Source organism: Mycetomoellerius zeteki, unplaced genomic scaffold (genome assembly GCF_001594055.1).
Source record: "Mycetomoellerius zeteki isolate Tzet28-1 unplaced genomic scaffold, Tzet1.0 scaffold182, whole genome shotgun sequence".
In the NCBI taxonomy this organism is placed as follows: domain Eukaryota; kingdom Metazoa; phylum Arthropoda; class Insecta; order Hymenoptera; family Formicidae; genus Mycetomoellerius; species Mycetomoellerius zeteki.
In genome coordinates this window covers 715,762-736,710 of record NW_017256778.1, presented here as the reverse complement: position 1 = coordinate 736,710, position 20,949 = coordinate 715,762, and the positions used below count along the sequence as shown (strand labels likewise).

General features: G+C 28.8%; 4 protein-coding genes across 11 annotated transcripts; 1 reads left to right on the top strand and 3 right to left on the bottom strand.

Annotated features, from left to right (window-relative positions):
• Positions 1-674: 674 nt before the first annotated feature.
• On the bottom strand, positions 675-4,990 carry Pmm2 (phosphomannomutase). 5 transcript variants are annotated; one of them, XM_018446580.1, is made up of 5 exons: positions 4,910-4,990; positions 1,848-1,956; positions 1,533-1,727; positions 1,195-1,462; positions 675-952 (listed from the first exon to the last, which is right to left on the bottom strand). In XM_018446580.1, the coding sequence occupies exons 2-5, from the start codon at positions 1,905-1,907 to the stop codon at positions 687-689; spliced, it is 789 nt and encodes a 262-aa protein (XP_018302082.1). In that variant the 5' UTR covers positions 1,908-1,956; positions 4,910-4,990; the 3' UTR covers positions 675-686. The 5 variants fall into 5 exon arrangements, with proteins under 5 accessions (XP_018302082.1, XP_018302085.1, XP_018302084.1 ...); XM_018446583.1 differs by lacking the exon at positions 4,910-4,990 and adding an exon at positions 2,805-2,880; XM_018446582.1 differs by lacking the exon at positions 4,910-4,990 and adding an exon at positions 2,600-2,791.
• Positions 2,981-5,876, top strand: Sgsh (N-sulfoglucosamine sulfohydrolase). The gene is made up of 10 exons (XM_018446578.1): positions 2,981-3,140; positions 3,476-3,605; positions 3,673-3,809; positions 3,880-4,030; positions 4,203-4,441; positions 4,567-4,686; positions 4,785-4,982; positions 5,078-5,247; positions 5,359-5,505; positions 5,631-5,876. Exons 1-10 carry the CDS (start codon positions 2,981-2,983, stop codon positions 5,772-5,774), a joined length of 1,596 nt encoding a protein of 531 aa, XP_018302080.1. The 3' UTR covers positions 5,775-5,876.
• On the bottom strand, positions 4,970-8,789 carry LOC108721815 (THAP domain-containing protein 1). Its single transcript, XM_018446584.1, has 7 exons — positions 8,310-8,789; positions 8,033-8,222; positions 7,788-7,964; positions 7,569-7,712; positions 6,162-6,345; positions 5,133-5,252; positions 4,970-5,048 (listed from the first exon to the last, which is right to left on the bottom strand). The coding sequence occupies exons 1-5, from the start codon at positions 8,378-8,380 to the stop codon at positions 6,196-6,198; spliced, it is 732 nt and encodes a 243-aa protein (XP_018302086.1). The 5' UTR covers positions 8,381-8,789; the 3' UTR covers positions 4,970-5,048; positions 5,133-5,252; positions 6,162-6,195.
• A 2,370-nt stretch (positions 8,790-11,159) lies between these two features.
• On the bottom strand, positions 11,160-16,569 carry LOC108721708 (protein tilB homolog). Of its 4 annotated transcripts, XM_018446387.1 has the most exons (11): positions 16,261-16,569; positions 15,525-15,590; positions 14,005-14,172; positions 13,764-13,923; positions 13,371-13,442; positions 13,107-13,223; positions 12,742-12,846; positions 11,795-11,888; positions 11,616-11,740; positions 11,364-11,456; positions 11,160-11,291 (listed from the first exon to the last, which is right to left on the bottom strand). In XM_018446387.1, the coding sequence occupies exons 1-11, from the start codon at positions 16,338-16,340 to the stop codon at positions 11,181-11,183; spliced, it is 1,191 nt and encodes a 396-aa protein (XP_018301889.1). In that variant the 5' UTR covers positions 16,341-16,569; the 3' UTR covers positions 11,160-11,180. The 4 variants fall into 4 exon arrangements, with proteins under 4 accessions (XP_018301889.1, XP_018301888.1, XP_018301891.1 ...); XM_018446386.1 differs by having other exon boundaries at positions 11,616-11,888; XM_018446389.1 differs by lacking the exon at positions 12,742-12,846 and having other exon boundaries at positions 11,616-11,888.
• Positions 16,570-20,949: the final 4,380 nt, after the last annotated feature.

Sequence of the window (20,949 nt, the reverse complement as noted above, 5' to 3'; positions counted from 1 at the left end):
TTAATATATATATATATTCCTATTTTATAGAAATGCATTTACGCGCATTGCAAAACGGAAGTTGGTAAGAAATTAATACCAAAAGACTATGCAAATTGCAACAACAGCTGTTGCAGTATTAACCTTGCTCGTTTGCATATGCTAATAAAATGCCTTCATACGTTGTCAGCAGCGGAAAAAAACATTCTACGTCATACTGTTGTCTTCCAATGAATACCGTAATATTTTTCTTATTAACGTTGTTAATAATTTAATTTATATGTTTTAATATATATGTACATATGGATGTGTAGATGTAATCGTGCGCGGTCGTGTATACACAAGACTAATGAGAGTAGAATTTGTTTAAAATAAAAAAAAACTATATTCATAATGCCAATAACATTTTTATTTAACATTTATGACTTGTGTGTATATCAAGGCAGTAAAACTAGTAGAAAAGAGCATATGTACAAATATATCTTTAAGTGTGCCTGAAAACAGTTGTGCTTTTTTGTGGAATTAGTGCTGAAGGATTTGAGTTACAAATACTATACTTTCACCGTTAGGAATGTAACAATTGATAAAAAATGAAAAATAAAGAACGGAACGAAACCAATCTATTGTACAATAACATATATATATATACTAATTAAAAATATAAATTTATATCAATCTAGAAAAATACTGTTATTAGGCCTTAATTATTATACACATTGCAACGGAACATTGAGCTGCTCTTTCTCCCTATTCTCTTTTATGAGAGTCATAAGGATATTCAATTGGTTCATGGTGTCCTTGGGACAAGTGACACGGTGTCCTATTGTCAGATCGCTCTCGTAAATCTCATGATCGTTACCACCTTCGGTTGTTTTGTCACCAAAAAAGTGTATTTCGTCATATCCTTGAATATGACGCAAGCAATACGTTTTATCGCAACCGATGGGATAAACATCAAAAGAGATTTGTCCCCCTTAGAAAAAATATAAAGAAATTTGCTAGCTATAAAATTTACAATAATACATTAATTTTGACATTAATTTATATGATATGGTAGAAATATCCATACAAAATATTTGTAATCAAATATAAACAATTAATATTTTGAAATAATTTAATAAACATTAATTTATTATATTAAAATTTTATATACTACACTATATAATCGATTTAATTAATTGTTATAATAAATTGAATATTTTCCATGTCACTTACCGATACTGTAAGTTAAACCCGAATCAGGAAACTCCTTTTTCAGGATTTGTATAAATTTTTCCCGAATATGATGTTCTTTGTCATATTCATAAAATTGCTCGCGTTCTTTTTTGCTGCAATTTCGTCCAACTGGCGAAATGTTCAACATGCCTGTACGGAATTCGATAAATGTTCCACGCTTAAATGGTAGCTTCAGCTCGGATATATATCGCAAGGTGAAATTTATAAAATCCTGCAGAAAATCCTCTCCGAGCATATTTTGAATTGACTAAAATTTGATGTATGTTAAAAGAGAAGGTACATAATTTGTTGCCTTTAAATACTGCTTTATTATTTACTTGTGAAGGTAAAGCTTTGCCATTCTTGAAAGCGATAAGGCCATTTTCCGCAAAGACATACTTATACTTTTCAAAAAGATTTCCACTACCTAGCTGTTTTTGAATCTTGTTCAAATCAGAACCTCCGATTACTGCAATGTCAAAATCTTTCTTTACAGTTTCTAGGAGAAACTTTTCAAAGCTAGGACTGATTGGCTATAGAAAATAAAAATAAATATTTTTAATCAATAAGTAGATAAATATAATAATAGCACAGTAATATCTAAGAAGAAATATAATATCACAAAAAATAGGATTTTTGTAAAATGTAAATACCTGCAGTGGTTCAGTGAGTGTGCCATCCACATCAAACAAACAAATAATCTTCTTTGACATGATGTAAAATCTTTATCTGTGTAATCTTTTAAGCACCTGTTTAAGTTTTCTGAAACATATTTTTTTAATATACACAATTATTCATAATTAATATTCATAATTAAATAATATATATAAACTGATTAAAATAAATAAACACATTTCACATAAAATAAGACAAGGATGTTTTAATTATTATGATAGATAATTATAGATTAATTTTTTTTATTACAAATAATTTGTTTCGAGACGAAGATTATCGAAAAACAGAGGATATTTTAAATCACGTGTCGAGTTAAAGAGACAGGTTAACAATTGCCTCATTTTTCCCTCTACTTAACGAACATAATTCGGAGTAATAGACTACAAATCATTTTTAATCATAATTCATTCGATTATATATATTTATACTGTAACGAAGTACGTGCTCACAGTAATTTAATTAATTAAATTTAAAGGATATGAAAAAAACTTGAAAGGAAAAAGAGCGTAAATGTAACCTATCCTAATGGAAACGCAATGACACTTTGTCCATGCAAACGGAATCGTTTTGGAGAGCGACTCGGAGCCTCCCGAGCAATGCTGGATTTTGATATATGCGATGCAATCAACGGCATTTTGCTTGGTGATAAGAAGTTGTATTAGAAACAAAATACAACAAAAATATAATATTTAAAAAAATATATAAAATGAAGCATATTATGTATATATACGTAGTCAGTCTGACGTGTCGGTATCGTCAGCACAGTGTTGCCAGATGTTGGAAAGTGCGCGTACCAATCAAATGATAAAAAATGTACTAGATTCGGAGCAATCTTTTTTAAGCGCGCGTCTCTTCGATCGCACTTTGCACAGCTTTGTGCCGTTGAAATTTGAAACGGAACGATTCATACATACATACATGTTGTGTATACATACACGATGGTATACATGTGGAAACGTGTACCGCTCGGCAAGACACGACGTGATAGATAATCGATTCCTTATCACACGCCTGCTTATCGCGAAAGAATAGAAAATTTTTGATCGCTCGTATTGGCACTATTGGCAATACTTGCGTGTCCGTCACGTGTTGCACGCACACATACATACGCATGCGTACTGCTCACGCACACAAGTGTATTCACGTAACAACGATGTTGTGGAACCGCTGTTTGAATAAATTGTTATGGTTTTTGGGCATTATCTTATCGCAATTACCTAACATAAATGGAAAAACTGATACAGCTAAAACTAATGTACTTCTGTTGCTGGGTAATTTACATAAAGTACCTTTTTAATGCATGTTTCGTAAATGTAATCCGCGAATATTTTATCAAATAATTGATGAAATAAATTAAACGTAATAATTTTATATAAATTCCAATGCCTTTTTTAAAAATGTAAAAATATATTTTTAGTAATTAAAATTGTGTTTTTAAATATACAATTTTAATTACTAAATAAGAGACAATATATAATGAACAAGAAATATAATACAAACTCCTTCAGCTAGAAAAAATTAGGTACATTTATAATTTTGCAGTTAAATTCATTTTTAATCCATAATTCTTATGATGTAAAATAGTAGTTTGTTTATTAATCTACAGCTGATGATGCTGGATTTGAAATGCGATCATACCTGAATAAAATATGTCAGACTCCTAATTTGGATAAATTAGCAAAGGAAAGTCTACTATTCAATAATGCATATACATCAGTCAGTAGCTGTTCACCAAGGTATCGTTGTTAGATCCAAATTGGATCTAATTAATAAAGATATAAATCTTGAATTATGTATTTGTAGCCGCTCCGCAATATTAACTGGATTACCAAGTCACCAAAATGGAATGTATGGTCTTCATCATGGGATTCATCATTTTAATTCTTTTGACAATATTCAAAGTTTGCCAAAAATATTGAAGAGAAACAATATACGGACAGGTAACGATTAATGGATTTATAATATCATTATAAATTATGTTATTATAATTTGAATATTTTCTTTGTGCAGGAATTATTGGCAAGAAACATGTAGGCCCGAATAATGTTTATCCATTTGATTTTGCACATACAGAAGAAAATAATTCTATTCTTCAAGTAGGTCGCAATATTACTTATATAAAATTACTAGTCCGCGAATTTCTCTCACAAAATAAAACACAGTAAGTAATATAATGCTTGTATATAATTTCGTTTTTATAAAGTAATATATTGATTTTTTGTATATTATGTATAATAAAATTTATGAATTTTGTATATTTTAAAAAATCATATTACAAATTGTCATCATATATTATTCTGCATTTTCTTAGTTATGTTAAAATTTTGTTGCAGACCTTTTTTTTTATATGTTGCCTTTCATGATCCACATCGCTGTGGACACACTCATCCAGAGTATGGCAATTTTTGTGAAAAATTCGGTAATGGTGATGTCGGAATGGGTACAATTCCCGATTGGAATCCAATATATTATCAATGGGAGCAAGTTAAAGTGCCGTACTATGTTCAGAATACCGAAGCTGCTCGGAGAGATATTGCTGCTCAATATACAACCATATCTCGTTTGGATAAAGGTCTTTCTAATTACTTGAGAAATGCTCAAATATATATTTCTAATATGCTACAAGACAAGATGTTATATTTTTATATATAATATTATGTAAAAGCAGTAAGAATTAAAAAGAATATAATTTTTTAGGCGTTGGCCTTGTTCTTGAAGAATTGGAAAATGCAGGATTCAAAGATAACACATTGGTAATTTATACATCCGATAATGGCATACCTTTCCCGAATGGTCGTACAAATCTATATGATCCAGGTTTGTATATTTAGTTACATTTAAGGTATCGAAAAAACGAAAACTAGCAGACAGAACATTAGTATTTTAAAACATAAATATTAAAAAAAAATTTAAAGGTATGGCTGAACCCATGATGATGTCATCACCAATCCATGACCATAGGAAAAACAGCGTGACTTATAGTATGACATCTTTACTAGACATAGTACCGACAATTTTAGATTGGTTCAATGTAACTTACTTGAATGAAGATTCCAATGAAGTATCTTCTTTGCAACTTACTGGAAAATCACTTTTGCCATTACTTCTCAAAGGTATATATAATATGTACGTTTATTAAATGAAATATGTATATGCTGTCTTCTGTCAGAGAGATCATACTGTGAAATAATCAATATTTCATTTATAGAACCTATAGAAAATAATACGGCAATCTTTGCTAGCCAAACACATCATGAAGTTACCATGTATTATCCTATGCGTGCAATTAGAACTAAACGTCACAAACTTATACATAATATCAACTATAGAATGCCATTTCCTATTGATCAGGACTTTTACGTATCTCCGACGTTCCAGGTAATCTGAAAAAGAATATCCAAAAGATGTTATCTTTTTTTAACTAGAGTTGAAATTGTTTTAGAACAAATTATTAAGTTATTCACAAGTAATTTATCATTGTAAATGCAGGACATTCTGAATAAAACAAGGAATCATCAGTCTCTACCATGGTACAAAACATTAAAGAAATATTATCAGAGACCAGAATGGGAATTATACGATTTAAAATATGATCCAGAAGAATTAAATAATATAGCTTCAAAAGTGTCTGCAAAGGTAGTATAAAGTTATAAGGTAGTATAAAGTTAAGGTAGTATATAATTATAATTATATATTAAGTACATTTCTTAACTAAATATAATAAATGCATTTCAATGTTTTATGTATATTCTGAATTTCAGGACATATTTGTTGAGCTTCAAAAACGATTGTTCAATTGGTTAGAGACAACAAAGGATCCATGGTTGTGTGCACCAGATGGTGTTCTAGAGAATATTGGACAAAATAATCCTCAATGTTTGCCACTGAACAATTTAAACGATTGAAACATTTTTCTAGATGTTGAATCTTGATATTGAAACTTCCCGACATTTTCCTGATATTCGTTGATAATCATTATGCATATATATATTATATACACACATACAGCGTCCTGTTTTTTATAATTTTATATTCTAATATGCATTTCTGTAGTAATAATAAGTATTGAATATAAGCTATATATTCATAGAGAATAATAATAGAGAATTTTTAACATTTATATCTGATGAATAGTAAGACTATTATGTGACAAGTACTATAAATTTAATACTCAATATAATATATATAAATAACAATATGTGCAATACTCATTTATAAAGTATGAGAAAAATTAAAAAATTAAATGATACAATATAAAACCAGGGTTTACAATTCAATTATAATTTACCAACCTTCTGCATTTAGAAATTTTAATTCCTAAAGTGTTTAAGACGGTAAAGTAGCTCTTGACGTTGAGGTATTTTTTGGTTCTCTTTCGCGATACTTGATAAGCATTTCATTTAATTGATGAACATAAGCCGATGATTTGTTGATGGATTTTATCACTGTCCTCAGTTCTGTCGCTATTTCGTTCATCTAAAAATGTATAATTAAACGTCTTTAACTACATTACAAAATAGATAAAAACATTAACTACACATCGATTGTTAATATTTATTAAATACAAGGAAATCTCACATATTGTTTATAGTTCAGATATCTATTATATTTTTGATTGTTATTATAGATTTGTTTGATTTGAATCATAAATAAAAGACACAAAGCGAAGCCACCCAACACGACGAGGGAATTTGAATTCTGGAGTCCACGTAAAACGAGCATCACACTTGTTGAGGTTAGAAAATGAATCAATAAAATACAAATAATCGTTACATAATATTAAATTAAGCATAAGTCAAGACATTAATCGTTCAGGCAAAGCGTTTTCTCATAAAGTGACAACGTATCAATTATTCTGATTACTCGTATTTTTACGTTCATTTTCACGAGCAAAACCGAGCGATTCCATATGACAATATAAAACAGATAATTACAGATTACTTCAACTCGTGATCACTCGTGATTTGAGAGAGTAACCTCAAGTGACAGTTTTCTCTTTTTTCTTATTGTAATAAAAAAGATTTCATCTTTTCTGGGAAAAAAACTGGTATTTTAATCACAATAAATCAATAAAAAAGTCAATAATTGTATACTTAAAATTTATATTGCTTATCCTTTTATTATATTACATTTTAAAATCTATAATTATAGGACAGAAAATACACACAGAAAGATATTTTTCTAAAATTATATATTCTTTTTTAACACTTTACTATATCATTTATATTTGGTTGACATGTAAATTTTCGTAGATATTGTTACTTTATTTAAAGGCAAGTTTTATTTACCTGATTTTGAAACAAATTTTATTAAACAATTGAGACATTAAAGAAACAATAAAAATTATGTAAAGTCATCAAAAACAATAAAGTATTGAAACAAATAAAATAATATACTAAACTTATTAAACTCAATATCAAAATCACCTTGATAGTCAAAGTGTTAAACTATAACTGACATTAGGCTTGTTCATAAAGCTATGCTGATATAAAAATTAATAAGAGAGGAAAAGAAGCGTATGCTTGACTAATATCTATACATTTTTTTTTTAATATCAGCAATATAAAACATTGAGAGAATTATATAGATATAATGTTCTTATTCTAGCAAATCAAAAATAAAATAATCGTCAAAAGCTTTTAGTACACAAATGATCCAATTGATATAAGCATTCACAATTTTTTTTTATATGTTTTAACAGTCGGTGAATATTTAATCGGTATCCTCACATTCTTCAGTTCTTTCAATTCCTTGCGACGCAGTTTGGATTGAAGGCTCTTAATTCGATATCGTAATTCTTTTTCTTTTTCAGTTGCTCTCGATGATGTTTGCGTGCCTACGTTCTGATAATATGTAAAAAATACACAAAATAAATATGAAATATTAAAAAATTTCTTTTAGAATGAAAATTTACAAACCTGAGTTCGAGGAGTGACCTGTATTGCTTTGTCTGTTTCATTTAATACTGACGATACAAGAAATGTTTCTTCCAATTTCGAATAACAATGATCATGAAAATTATTGTTATTTATACTTTCCAACACAACACTTTGACATTTTGGATATAATTTTTCCACTTCTTCAACTATTTCTTTCTATAAAGTAACAAAAAACTTACGTTCGCTTGTAAAATAAAAAAGCTAAATTACTTTAAATTACTTACAATTTTGGCTATATCCTCTGGAAATATACTAGGAACTGCATTTTTTTTTAAGAACCGTTTACCAGAAAAACAATCGTACTGTGATTCGTCAAAATGAATGCTGCATATTTGAGAATATTTTGAAATTTTATTACTTATTGGCACAATTTCCAACCACTCCTTTAACAAATCCTTATTTTTAAACGGGAAACTAAAAAAAATATAGGAAACAAAATTAAAAGTTATGTTTGAAAATTATATTTGAGGTTATATAAGTTTATATACAATGATAATCTACCTGAAAAATGATATATCAACATCTGGTTTCCACGATGCGCTACATCCTTTAACACAACAATTTTTCACCATTTTTTATTGTTAAACACAGGCTGGAAATAGAGAAAATGACGCGTTCACTGAGCGATTTGTGTGACGTAGTGTGGCGTAGCATCCAAAGATTCATCAAAATTTTAGCGATCTCTGTTTACTTGCAATAGTTTCAATAAGATATGATAAGATGATAAAATTTACATAAAACGAATAATCATCGGGAAATATTCGTTAGAGTGTATATATTCATATTTTTATATAGCAATCTCGTTCTCGTGAGAAATTTGCGTAAATTAATCTATTTACAAGTTATTAATTATTTTAATGAAATAAAAATAATTCAATAGAGATCCAAATAACAAAGCATGTCTCAGCAAAATCGCACAAATTTGTGATTGCTAATTGTGCTTATAATACTGGCAACTTGCTAGTAGATTTGTCTTCAACGATTTCGAATTAATATACCGACAGTGTATCTCACATGCAAGTAACGATGTGTATATGTATTGCCAACAGTTTAACGGCAAGATAGCTACATCAATGTTACCTTTCGTTATCGGTTGACAGCATTGTGCGATGCTGCATATTATTATGGCAACATGATGGCAATAGTACAAATTTTGATGATGAATTTTGAGTTGCTGGCAAGTTGCTATTCGAAGTTGTCATATGCGAATGCATTTAATAGTTGTCAACAAATGAGGACTCAGTAGTTGTTGCAATTTTGATAGCAACACATGCCAGCAACAAGATACGTTGCTATCTGGGAAGGTTTAAAAAAAAAAAAAAAAAAAAAAAAATACCAGGAAATTAACACACAAAATGATTAGATATCAATATTATATAATTCTCGACTTTTTAAACAAGTTAATAAAATGTTTGATTAATGTGTATAGAGAATATTAACAAGGATATTAATTTCAAAGTCAATTTGTACATATGCAATAACACAAGTTTACAACCTTTTAACACTGTTCATAATTCAAGGATTAAAATTTTTCTTTACATAAATGTTTAAACAATATCAAATATATATATATATATATAATTATTTGTATACATTAAATTAACTTATTTATAAATTATAAAATAATGTATAAGTGGACGGTTCTAGATAACAAAAGCCATTATGTTTTACATTATTATAAAATATCTTAAGTCTAATTAGCATCAGTTATTGGCTTAATTGATGGAACGGTACTGTTTGCAGAAGAAATGTAATTTCTTATTTTCTCTCTTTCTGCTTTATCTATTAACAGATGATGTAAGGAGGACTTGTCTCAAAAAATATGTCCTTGTATGCTTGTTCGTCAGCCTAAAGTTAATCTATGTAATTCTTATATATAATACATCCTTATAGTTATTTTGCTTATTATTCTATTGTTTTAAGTACAATTTTATTATATTTGATCTTATATGTATATATGTACATACATATATACATATATATATAATGTATATAAATTATTTCTTCTTTGTGATATTGTTGAAAAAATTAATGTACATCTCCGCAATCAAATAATAAAGTAAAAACAAATAATGCAAGAAAATAATACTTAGGAATACCATTTTTCGATTTTGTATGTACATTTATAAGCGCACTGATATATGCAGATGATATTTTGATTATAAATTATGAGATTATATGCAAATAATGTACATTTAAGTTTTTATAGAACACTATCTGTGTACAAAATCACCTCCTACATATATACATTCATTTTTTATTCGTATTCTATCTTATTGTAAAAATTGTTATTTTTAAATATTGATCTTTAAACGAACTTATCAATGATCCAAATAATTTTTTCCACTACATAAAAACTCCAAATATTTTTTTACTGAAAAAATATTTAATAGAGCATATAATTTATCTTTGATTTTATCTTATACATGTTACAGATATTTATAATATATATTTAACAAATTTATCTCAATAAAACTGTGAAAAAACTTAACGGTTGTTAAATAAAGTTACTCATATATCAATCGTCAGATTTGTTTGTACACACACATAATATATAATAAATTACATTTGTTTCTTCAGTCCTTGCAGAAATATATCACAAACGTTTGTAAATTTTATATGCACTTAAACTTTTCCCCCGAAATAACATGATGAGACCAATCTCTGATCTTAAAGTCTTATCTCCATTACTAATTGAATTTTTTCATTTTTTTTTTTCGTTTTTATCGACAAGATTATTTCGGATTGCATTTACAGAAAATTTAGATTATTATTTTAAGAATAATTTTGTTAAATTGTTAGTATAATTTACAAATTATACGTCCACGTTCCTTTTGCCGATTGAATATAACGAAGTGGTGTAACTGTATTCCTAACATCAGGACTTTTTGATCTTCTGACACAATCTTGGCTTAAAACTCTACATCCCTGACTCAAAATGACATTGTTATAACCACGAGGAATACTATCACTACTCGCTACGCGTCTTACATCATTACTTTTTCTCTCATAGTAATTTCTCGACGGCGAATTGTCCAATATGGAATTTTTTATTTTACACATGGATTGATTATTTCCGAGTAATCTTGGACTTGGATCAATCGATACTGTTTTCAGGCTGTGTGTTGAGCAAACTTTTTCGGCACATTCATTTCGTCGAATTTGACATTTATCATTATTTTCTTCAAGTAACTGATGATCAAGTATATGGTGTTCATCATCGTTGTAATTCCCATCTTTATCGGCATATTGGCTCAAAGTTATCGTGGAATCAAGTGAATCGGAGAATTCTGGGCTGGGAACAGAAGACATGCTGCCGGTATGAGAGAAAGCGACCGTCCCCTGTGGGTTTTGGGGACGGTGTCAGAAACATCATTCTTCTAGTTCATCCATTCGATTTCTAACAGCCATTTCTACTACTTCCAGACTTGGATAATCCAATTCTTTAACCAAGCATAATACAGCAGACAATATATTTGAATTCTAAAAGGAAAACGCATATTATAGGAAATGCTTCAAATTTTATCATACTTTAAAACAATGCCATAAACATACTCTTGTTACCGGCCGTCTGTGATAGTGAAATTGATTTCTGCATTTGTCTTTTTCAGAATGTCTTATCCAACCCTGCATTTGATTTGGGTCTTCCTAAATAGTATTAAAACATATTAATTTAAAAAAAACTTTATATATACAGCATTCTGTATTATAATGTCTGATCAACTAATATTACGGATTTTGCACATTAAGTTTAATATAAAATGAAAATAATATAATTATATATATATATATATATGTATAGCTAACTTTTTCATTATGATGAACCATCATTCTTCTTGTTTGAGGTGTCAGAGGTGGTTGTGGCAAATCTTCATATTCTAATCTTGATCTTTCATCATAATTATAGTTATTTCTGTCATTACGTTTGTCATCTGCAAATTCATTGACAGCATATTGCGTACGTTGCGGTGTTGATGTATACATACGCTGAGATCCTTCATTTCCGCTATATTCAGAATATGCTCGTCTTTCGTCGTAATCTCCATTATGTCGATGTACTACTGGACGTTCATCGTAATCCTAAAACATTGTTTTCTATAAAATAATTGCTAACAATGCACAATATGTAAATTATATTTTTAAGAAAATTGTTTTACATTTTAGTTGTAGAATTTCTATCTCATATTATTACAATAAAACAATAAAAAAATAATAAATAAAAAACGAATATCTTCTATTTATCTTAAATATATATAATAAATATATGTAATATATGACGTAATCAAATATTATATTATTTTAGTTCAAATTTTTATATACTTAAGGCCCAGTTTCACAACTTAACTCTTAATCGAAATTTCTCATCTTTTTCCAATTCTAGAATTGGGAAGAAATAATAAATAAGTTGAACCTTGGTTAACCATGAGTTGTGAAACTGGGCCTAAGAGATTTTCATGTTTGTTCCGTTTAATAGAATTATTTATATATTTTATTATAATTAAAACAAATTATTCTATAAATTACAACCTCTGTCTTGTGATTTCCTCCAATCTATCGGTTATATCCTTTTCAAATGTAAGTATAATCAGAAGAGATATACAAGTTTTATAGACTTTATTTCATAAATTAGTTAAATCTTATTTATTTCTAATTTTATTTTGAGCAATATGAAAAAATGTTAGAAAATATGTTAGATGTTAAAGCAATTAAAAAAAAGGAAAATTATATATCATTAAACATCTCCTAAACTGAGTCATACAAAGTGACATGTAGCCAACAAATATTTAAAGCGTAAATTTCGAGGGTTTGTCTAATAATGATTGCTAACAAACGTTAATATGATACTATTGATTATGAAATATATTGTTTATATTATGGATAATATAAATGACAATTGCAAATATGTTTAAAAATGGGCTGTACTTAAATGTACCTTGGATTTTTCAAGAGTGTTAGTGGTCACAGTCTCATTGTTGCTTCGTGACTCTGCACACAAAGTGTCATCTTTGCTCTGACTCTTTGATTGTCCATTTTGTAGCTGTTAGTATAACCAAGCGACTTTAAGTTATAATTATGCTTGAAATCTAATTCTTTTAGTTTAACTGGTTAATATGTTCAATAATAACATCAAAATAATGAATTAATCACATTTTTACTCTAACATAAAAATATTATGTTTAAGACATAACATATTAAAATAATTGTTCAGCACAGTTATAGTTTGTTATTAATAGTTATTTGCTTTCAGAAATAATTATTAAACAGTTTTACTCCTATTTTATGATATGCATGACTGACCTCATATGCATATTGATTATTTTGTGAGTAATGATGTGACGATGACGCATTATAATTTGCATTTCTTCTATCAGGATCATATTCTTCATGCGTATGTTGCGTTTCGTCAAAGCTTCTCTGAAAAGCAATTTTACATGTATACATACGTACATATATGTATATATGAATATGTCTCTATTCTTTAATAATTGATCTTGTGAGTTACCAAATGATTTTAGTGATTGGTAAGAAAATCAATTAAAGAATGCGTTAATTTGTTATTACCTGATCACTAGAAGAACTGTACCTCCTAGATCGTCCCAATTCATTTTCTTCAATGTATTCAATTGTAATATCCTAATTTAGTTATAAATGTTATTTAGCATTTTCAATGGATTGTTAAAAACGCACTTAAAATACACGTAATTTTTAAAATTAATACATCTGCTATCAATATTAATACATCTGCTATCAATATTTGTATACAAGTATATGAATTTTAGTAACAATTAAACGTAAAGCTATTAATTTTAATACATAAAGCATAAAGTATAAAAAATTACTATTGATGAAATAATATGAATATTAATTGCATATAATATATTTTAGTATTCCATCAATTTTTTGTTATCATGACCATATTATTTTTTTGTTATGTTCTTTGAAATATGTTTTTACCTCTGGGCTTACTACATCCGATTGTGGAGAAGCATCTATTTCAAGAGGATGTGTTAAAGGTCGACCTATTGTCATTGCAGTTTGCACTTCTTCGGGTGATACTACTTTATCATCTAATTTCTCAAGATTTGGCAAAGCTCGAAGTACAGACAATCGATATCTATTAAAATAGGATTATAATGATGCATCATAAAGTTTCCATAGTTTCTAATTTTAAGAGTATTTGTTACTAAATATTTACCCTTCCCTTTCTGCACATGGATTTTCACCGAGCCACAAATTTCGTAAATTAGGTAATCCTTGAAGATAGCAAATTTCATTTAAATCTTTGATATTATTTCGTCTTATAAATAAATCTTGAAGTTTGTGGCAGTATTGAAAATCAGCAAGTGTATTAATATTATTTATGCTAAAAATAAATATAAATATAATTATTACTTTTTTATTTCAGATAGAGAAAGAAAGAGAAGCAAATTTATCCTTTAAACAGTTTCAAATTAATCTGTTCTATTTTAAACAAAAAAGTAAAGTTATTAATATTTAATAGCAATTCGCATGTAATAGTTCGTATAAAACAGTTTTATCAACTCATTATTCTTATTTCATACATATATACATAGCATAAAATGAGTTAATATGAATCATATGTAAATATAAATCAAGTTTAATTGATATAAAAGAAATCTACATTATAATATTGACTTTTATTTTTGTTAATATTATATAAGAAAAAATTATTAGTGATTTTTAATGATTTTAAAATAAAAGTTACATGCCTTATAATTATAATCGTTCATTATAATTGTTCCAAACAGCAAATGTATAAGTAAAATAGACTTTTAATAAAATCAATGAAGAAATTGTAACACTATGATTATTGAAATAGAAAGTTGCATAGGAACATACATATATTTCTTTTCACATATATTTAACATATATTTTTTTAAGTTATTTTCTATATAAAAGGAAGAAAATTGTATACGTTTTTATCTCTTCCTTATTTCATAAAAAGCTCATCTTATCTCTTTATATTATACCCTGTAATTAATATGTCAAAAAATAAAAGATCTTTAATCTTTTTTAAAAATAGACTTCAGATATCCCAGATATTGATCTTCATATCTGCTCATTTTTCAATATTTATCTCACACGAATCACAATGAATTTAAAGCACGTGTGGGCAGAACAACTTCTGAAGTTGTGGGTTGTGACCATGAGTTTAACATAATCATGTCCAAAGTAGGAATACATCACAGCCTCTATGTTTTCGTAAGATGAAAAATATCTTAGATCATGATCATCAATAGAACGAGTTTACGTTTCTGCGTAATAAAGCATTTATTACTAAGCATTTTAACTCATTTTAACACACGATGATTTTTCTTTACTATACACGATGGGTCGTTCATGTTCCAGATTAATTTTCATTACTTTTATTAGTACATGTAAATTGTTAAATGATATAATTTATTAAATGATTCTTACATATATTTTAACGTCTTTAGAAAGTTTTGGAAGTTTGTGTATTTAAAAAAGAAAAGAATAAAGATCATTAATTAATCAGGTGCTCCTAGTATTTCAAAGAAAAGAAATGCATACAAATGACTCAATCATGTGTATTAAAGGATAAGAATCTACTTTATAGCGTCATTCTAAATTGCATACTATATTATTATATTATTATGAATGAAATTTTATAGATCACAATATTTTTCTTATTTCAATAATCATTTAACTATTTTATCAAATATCTCAACTTACCTCAATGATAATACTTCCACGTTCTTCATTTTTCTTAAGATACTGACATCTGTTAATTCTGTTCCCCTAAAAAATATATTAATTTAATTCAATATAAAGAGAAAAATATTGTTATAATTTACTTTTTACACAGAGTCATTCTAAAATAGATGATCAAACTTTACAAGAGCGTTTATAATTCAATGTTCATTTCCTGAATTATAAATGCTTTTTATTGCGACAATGTTTATAAACTGAACCAAAGCAGTGCTATAGAAACAAAGTACGAAGTGTATGAATTAATTTTTTTAATAAGTCACATTTACTCAGTAAGTCAATTATTTAAAGCCTCACAACGTTTTACTGGCACATTTTGTTTATAAAAATATTCCTAAAGCGTTTATAAAAACATTCCTAGAATTTAGCTATGTACTGTCATATTATTCTGCACATATGTATTTGAATATAAACAAAATTGTGCTAGACGTAGGTAGAATTGGTCAGGTATATTTCCATGTATTCTTTCACATGCTGGAGTCTCGCGAATAGCAGTTAGTTACGCTCGGGTGATCATAATTCTCTTTTTTCCCATGGTATTGTAGAAAAATTTGATAACCTTGTCGCACGGTTTTGTTCGCATGTGGCTAAATCAAAGCGTGTTTAATTGCTTCGAAACAATCGAGTCGCCGTAATTAATTCATATGACGTATATGGTTATGCCGTTAAAGAGACTGAGAATGTTGATATAAATACTCACCAGCAATTGAGTTTTTTTACGGCGGAAAAGTCTGACACTCGCGTGCGAGCCACGACCATCTCTTCGGTCAACTTCACCATTATGCCATTCGCGTTTGGACGTTATTATACAACAAAAAATCGATGTGCGGTCGTCCGAGGAGAAATTCGGTGCAATTAATTCACGATAGAAATCGTGTACGAGATCACAGTAAATTTTTCGAGCAATATACACCCTAACCGATCGCCATGATGCCTTACTGTCGACTACTCGTCTGACGTCTACCACTCAGCTGCTGCTAGTCGCGAAGTAGGCTGCAAATGCTTTCACTGATCGCTCACTTCTCACCGCACTCTAGTTCATGCGCACCTTAGCAGCATACGAGTATGGTTGGTTGCGTTAAATGATGTCAGGCTCATTCGTACTTGGTAATCATATTTGTATATTTTTTTACGATATTTGCGTCTTTTCGTTAAATAAATTATCGATTAACTCAATTAATTCTTTAATCAATGTTTATGATGCAATGTTTATAAATTATTTAATTTAGACACGATGCGCATCACCCATACGAATATTATATATACGTCGATATTGATGCAACTTGACGCGTAATATACTACTTAACGCCGAGACACTACCGTGTCTCCAGATATATGTATGTTTGCGACGTACTGCGCATTCATTATATCTCCTTCAATAATATCAGATTTATATAAAATATTGATTTCATGGGAATTCGTAAAAGAGTCAAATATTAAGATTATGTGATTGATTAGTAGGAACGTGTTGTCGTATGTAGACTGATTGTGAGAAAAAAGTACTAAATTTTAATAAATATTTGTTTGAATAGTACTAACTTAACATTTATACTTATGATAAATAAATATTTATAAAATAAAAAAAATGATAGTTAAATATATTTTATTGTATCAAGTAAATAATATATTTATGTTTAAATATATTAAATGTTCACCTACTATTCAAACAAACATTTCTTAAAAGTTAAATCAGTATTTTTTTTTACAATCGGTTTAGGATTACCAGTCGTATTCTTTTTGAGATCATAAAATTTCATATAATAATTTTTATTGATATAATATAATTTTATAAATATAAATATTTATAAATATAGCATATAATTTCATAAATATAAAATTTTTATTAAATGAAAATTTTATATTTATAAAATTATATTAATAAGAATTATATCAATAAAAATTATGTTCTAGAAATTTTATTTTATTCATACAAATTATGTTCTAGAAATTTCATTTTATTTACATCATAAATATTTGTCATAATACCTATAGACAGTTTAGATCATTTAACGCATAAAAAAATAATACCTCTTTCTTCTGCCTCGGTTATCAGCTTTTTTAAAAAGCGCATATACTCTTTATTTATAATTTAAATGTTGTATTTAGATGTTGTAACCCGTAATAAATAAATATGTATCTCTCGATTATTATTTTTCGTCTCTCGTCTCTTAACGTAGATTTAAATGCGGCGCGCATGAGCAGTTACAATTCGATGTCTTCCGACAGTGACCATGTTCGTATTTTACTGCCAGTTGACTGCCAGTACTGAAAGTCTATAGTTCCCGTTACGTATACTATACTGCTGCGTATACTGGCTGCGTTCGGAAATGTCGCTCGGATGCCTTCGATGCCTCGGATTCATTATCTGTCTTCGTTTAACATTTAATGTTAAAGAAGGACAGATAACGAATCCGAGACATCGGAGGCATCCGAGCGACGGTTCCGAACGCAGCTACTAACAACTGGCGGTGATATACGAACACGGCCAGTGATGCCAACCCGAGTAGAGGGGATGCGACACAGGCAGAAGCCAAACGTGTGTGCTACGACTGCTCCGAGACGCATCTCGAGACCGATCATGTTGGCAGGCGTTTGTTTCGGACTTTCTCGCGCCTTTTTCTTGCTTCTTCTCATCGAGAGTGAATCATTAGTGCACATAAATATTATTGAGTATTATTGTCGAAATAACCGAATCGCACGATTCTCGTAATGGACAGCAGCGGATTACCGATCTTGGAACGGCAAAACGGTCGTGTCGAGTAAGTTCCGGTGTGTAAGCGGAGTAGGTTTAAATTTTGATACTATACAGATACGCGAAATGATTCATTAACGAATTAATTTCAGACGAAAACGAAATGCCGTGGTATCTCGCTGTCTCTTATCGAAAGCGAATCGTCAATAGGTACAAACAAACGTCTGGAGCGTCGATTACTCCATGTGAGCGTCATAACGTATTATTTCGTAGTGTCATGGCGATTACGTCATTACGGAGCGGTAGCAAATATGTCGGACAAGAGTCGTAACCGCAGCGATTGCAAGTTGGTTGCAGTAAGTTTAGATTTCGACGCTGTGTAGATACTCAAAAATGCTTACTGACTTATTCAAACACGATGCGCATGTGCAGTCCGTAAACAATAGGCCTGTTCTTTCTGGCTGAACTTTTGCACCAGTTCATCTTTCTTCCTCTTCTTTCCTGCTGGAGAGAAAAGGAAGAAAGATGAACTGGTGCAAAAGTTCAGCCAAAAGGAACAGGCCTAATGTAATTGTAGTTTTAATTTCGACGCGTGAAATTGATGGACGTGTGAAAACGATTGGGTGAGTTTTTTTTTAATTTATTGATTGATCAATCGCACTGTGCGCAAATGTAATTTTGTTCTGTAAAAGTTGCATTTCCCGCATAAAAATATACTACTAGTGCAATAAGTAAATTTGAATAGTGTAATAGTGATCCTTATAAGCGCATAATATTATTTAATATTTTAAGCATATTCTTAGAATATTAAATGTACATTAATGCATCATAAATGCATCATAAATGCATCATAAAATTAGTTCTAGAATTCATAAAGGAAACATTTTTTTATTATAATTTTGTTGCGTATCTTCTGAAATATGAGATGCTAATCAATAATACTTATTTTCACAATAAAATTTCGTTGTAATTTTAATGAAATTTTCTCCATCACTATTATACTATTCAAATTTACTTATTACACTAGTAGTATATTTTTATGCGAGTTGCGCATATATAATGCGATTGATCAATCGATGAATTAAAAAACTCGCCCAATCTTATAGATTCATTTGAACGTGAAGTCGTGAATGACGTACATGTGCGAGAAAATTATTCGACGTTGAATTTTTCGTAAGTCCGGCTAGTGACCTTTGGACGGTCTCGCGTCTCTTTATCGTCGAGAGTGAATCGTCGATGATCTACACAGACCAGAGTATAAAAGTGGTGCGCCGAATTGTCGATATCGTACGAAATGTTTCATCGATCGTGACAACGGACGTGTCGGTGTTGATTGATATCAAACGAAAATCATAAACTTAGGTGACGTAAAACAACCTCAGTTAAGTTTAAATTTCGACGCTGCAGAGATAACAGCAAGAGATGATATCATGATGTTTTTTGTCGAAAATATGTATTATTTCGTAATACCAATTGGGAATTTGAAGCGTTTACGATATTAAATTGCGCCACTAATGGAAAATTCGTATTAATTGTAATATTTCGTTAAATATAATACATTAATATTAAACACAATAAGGAAAAAGAAATAATGATTACATTTGAAAAAAATTGCTGCTGCAAAAAATCACTGCTAATTATTATCGTATATTTCGGTTAATGTATTTATTCATATAATGTATCTCAAAATTATATTGTTCAAATAAGAGCTACAATTGCACATAGTTTATACTTGACGAAATACTGACGATGGCGTCAATACAGCAAATATGCGATAGTTCCGCCAAGTAAACTCTATGCAATAATATCGTAATTAACACAGAGCGGATTCCGCAGATTAATTAATGATGTGGGAGTTATTTAAAATATTGATAATTATTAGCCGCGATTGTGATCATTTTCAACTGTAATCATAAACGCATTACTTATCATGCATTCTCGTGATTATAAAATTATAAAATTGCTGTATTTGATATTGTAATCGCAATATCTACGTAATTATGTAATTTAATTGAAATACGTAGTATTTATGTATATAATTGATAGTATTTATACATTAATAATAATAATTAGTATTTATGCGTACATATATATACATGTATATGTATAGATATATACTAAAAAAAAAATAAGATACATATTTCTTTGAATAGTACTAGGTTAAATATTTACTTACAGTAAATAAATATTTACTCAACAAAAAAATGGTTTTTGTATCAAATAAATATATGTTTATTTAGTAAATATTTACTTAGAACTATTTAAACAAATATTTATTAAAATTTTATTATTTTTTTCAGTGTAGCAATTTATACATATATGTGCATGGTAATTGGAAGTAGAATAATGTATGTGGCGATTATACATATATAGCAGTAAAGCCCTGCGCACAATAGAAGAAATAAGGAATTAGGAATAAAAAATAAATGATTTCAACCTATCAGAAACCATGTATTCCGATGTATTCAATTTCTGATAGGTTAAAATCGTTTATTCTTTATTCCTAATTCCTTATTCCTTCTATTGTACGCAGGGCCTAATTCTGACCTTTTTCTTATTAGCCACGATTACCACTTGTAATCAGATTTTTATGAATTTACTTGTAACAGTACAAAAATTTGTTTTGTTTCAGAAAAATAAACGCGAGTAAACGGATGTCGGGAGTGCTGAATTAATATCGGGACATTTATTAAATAC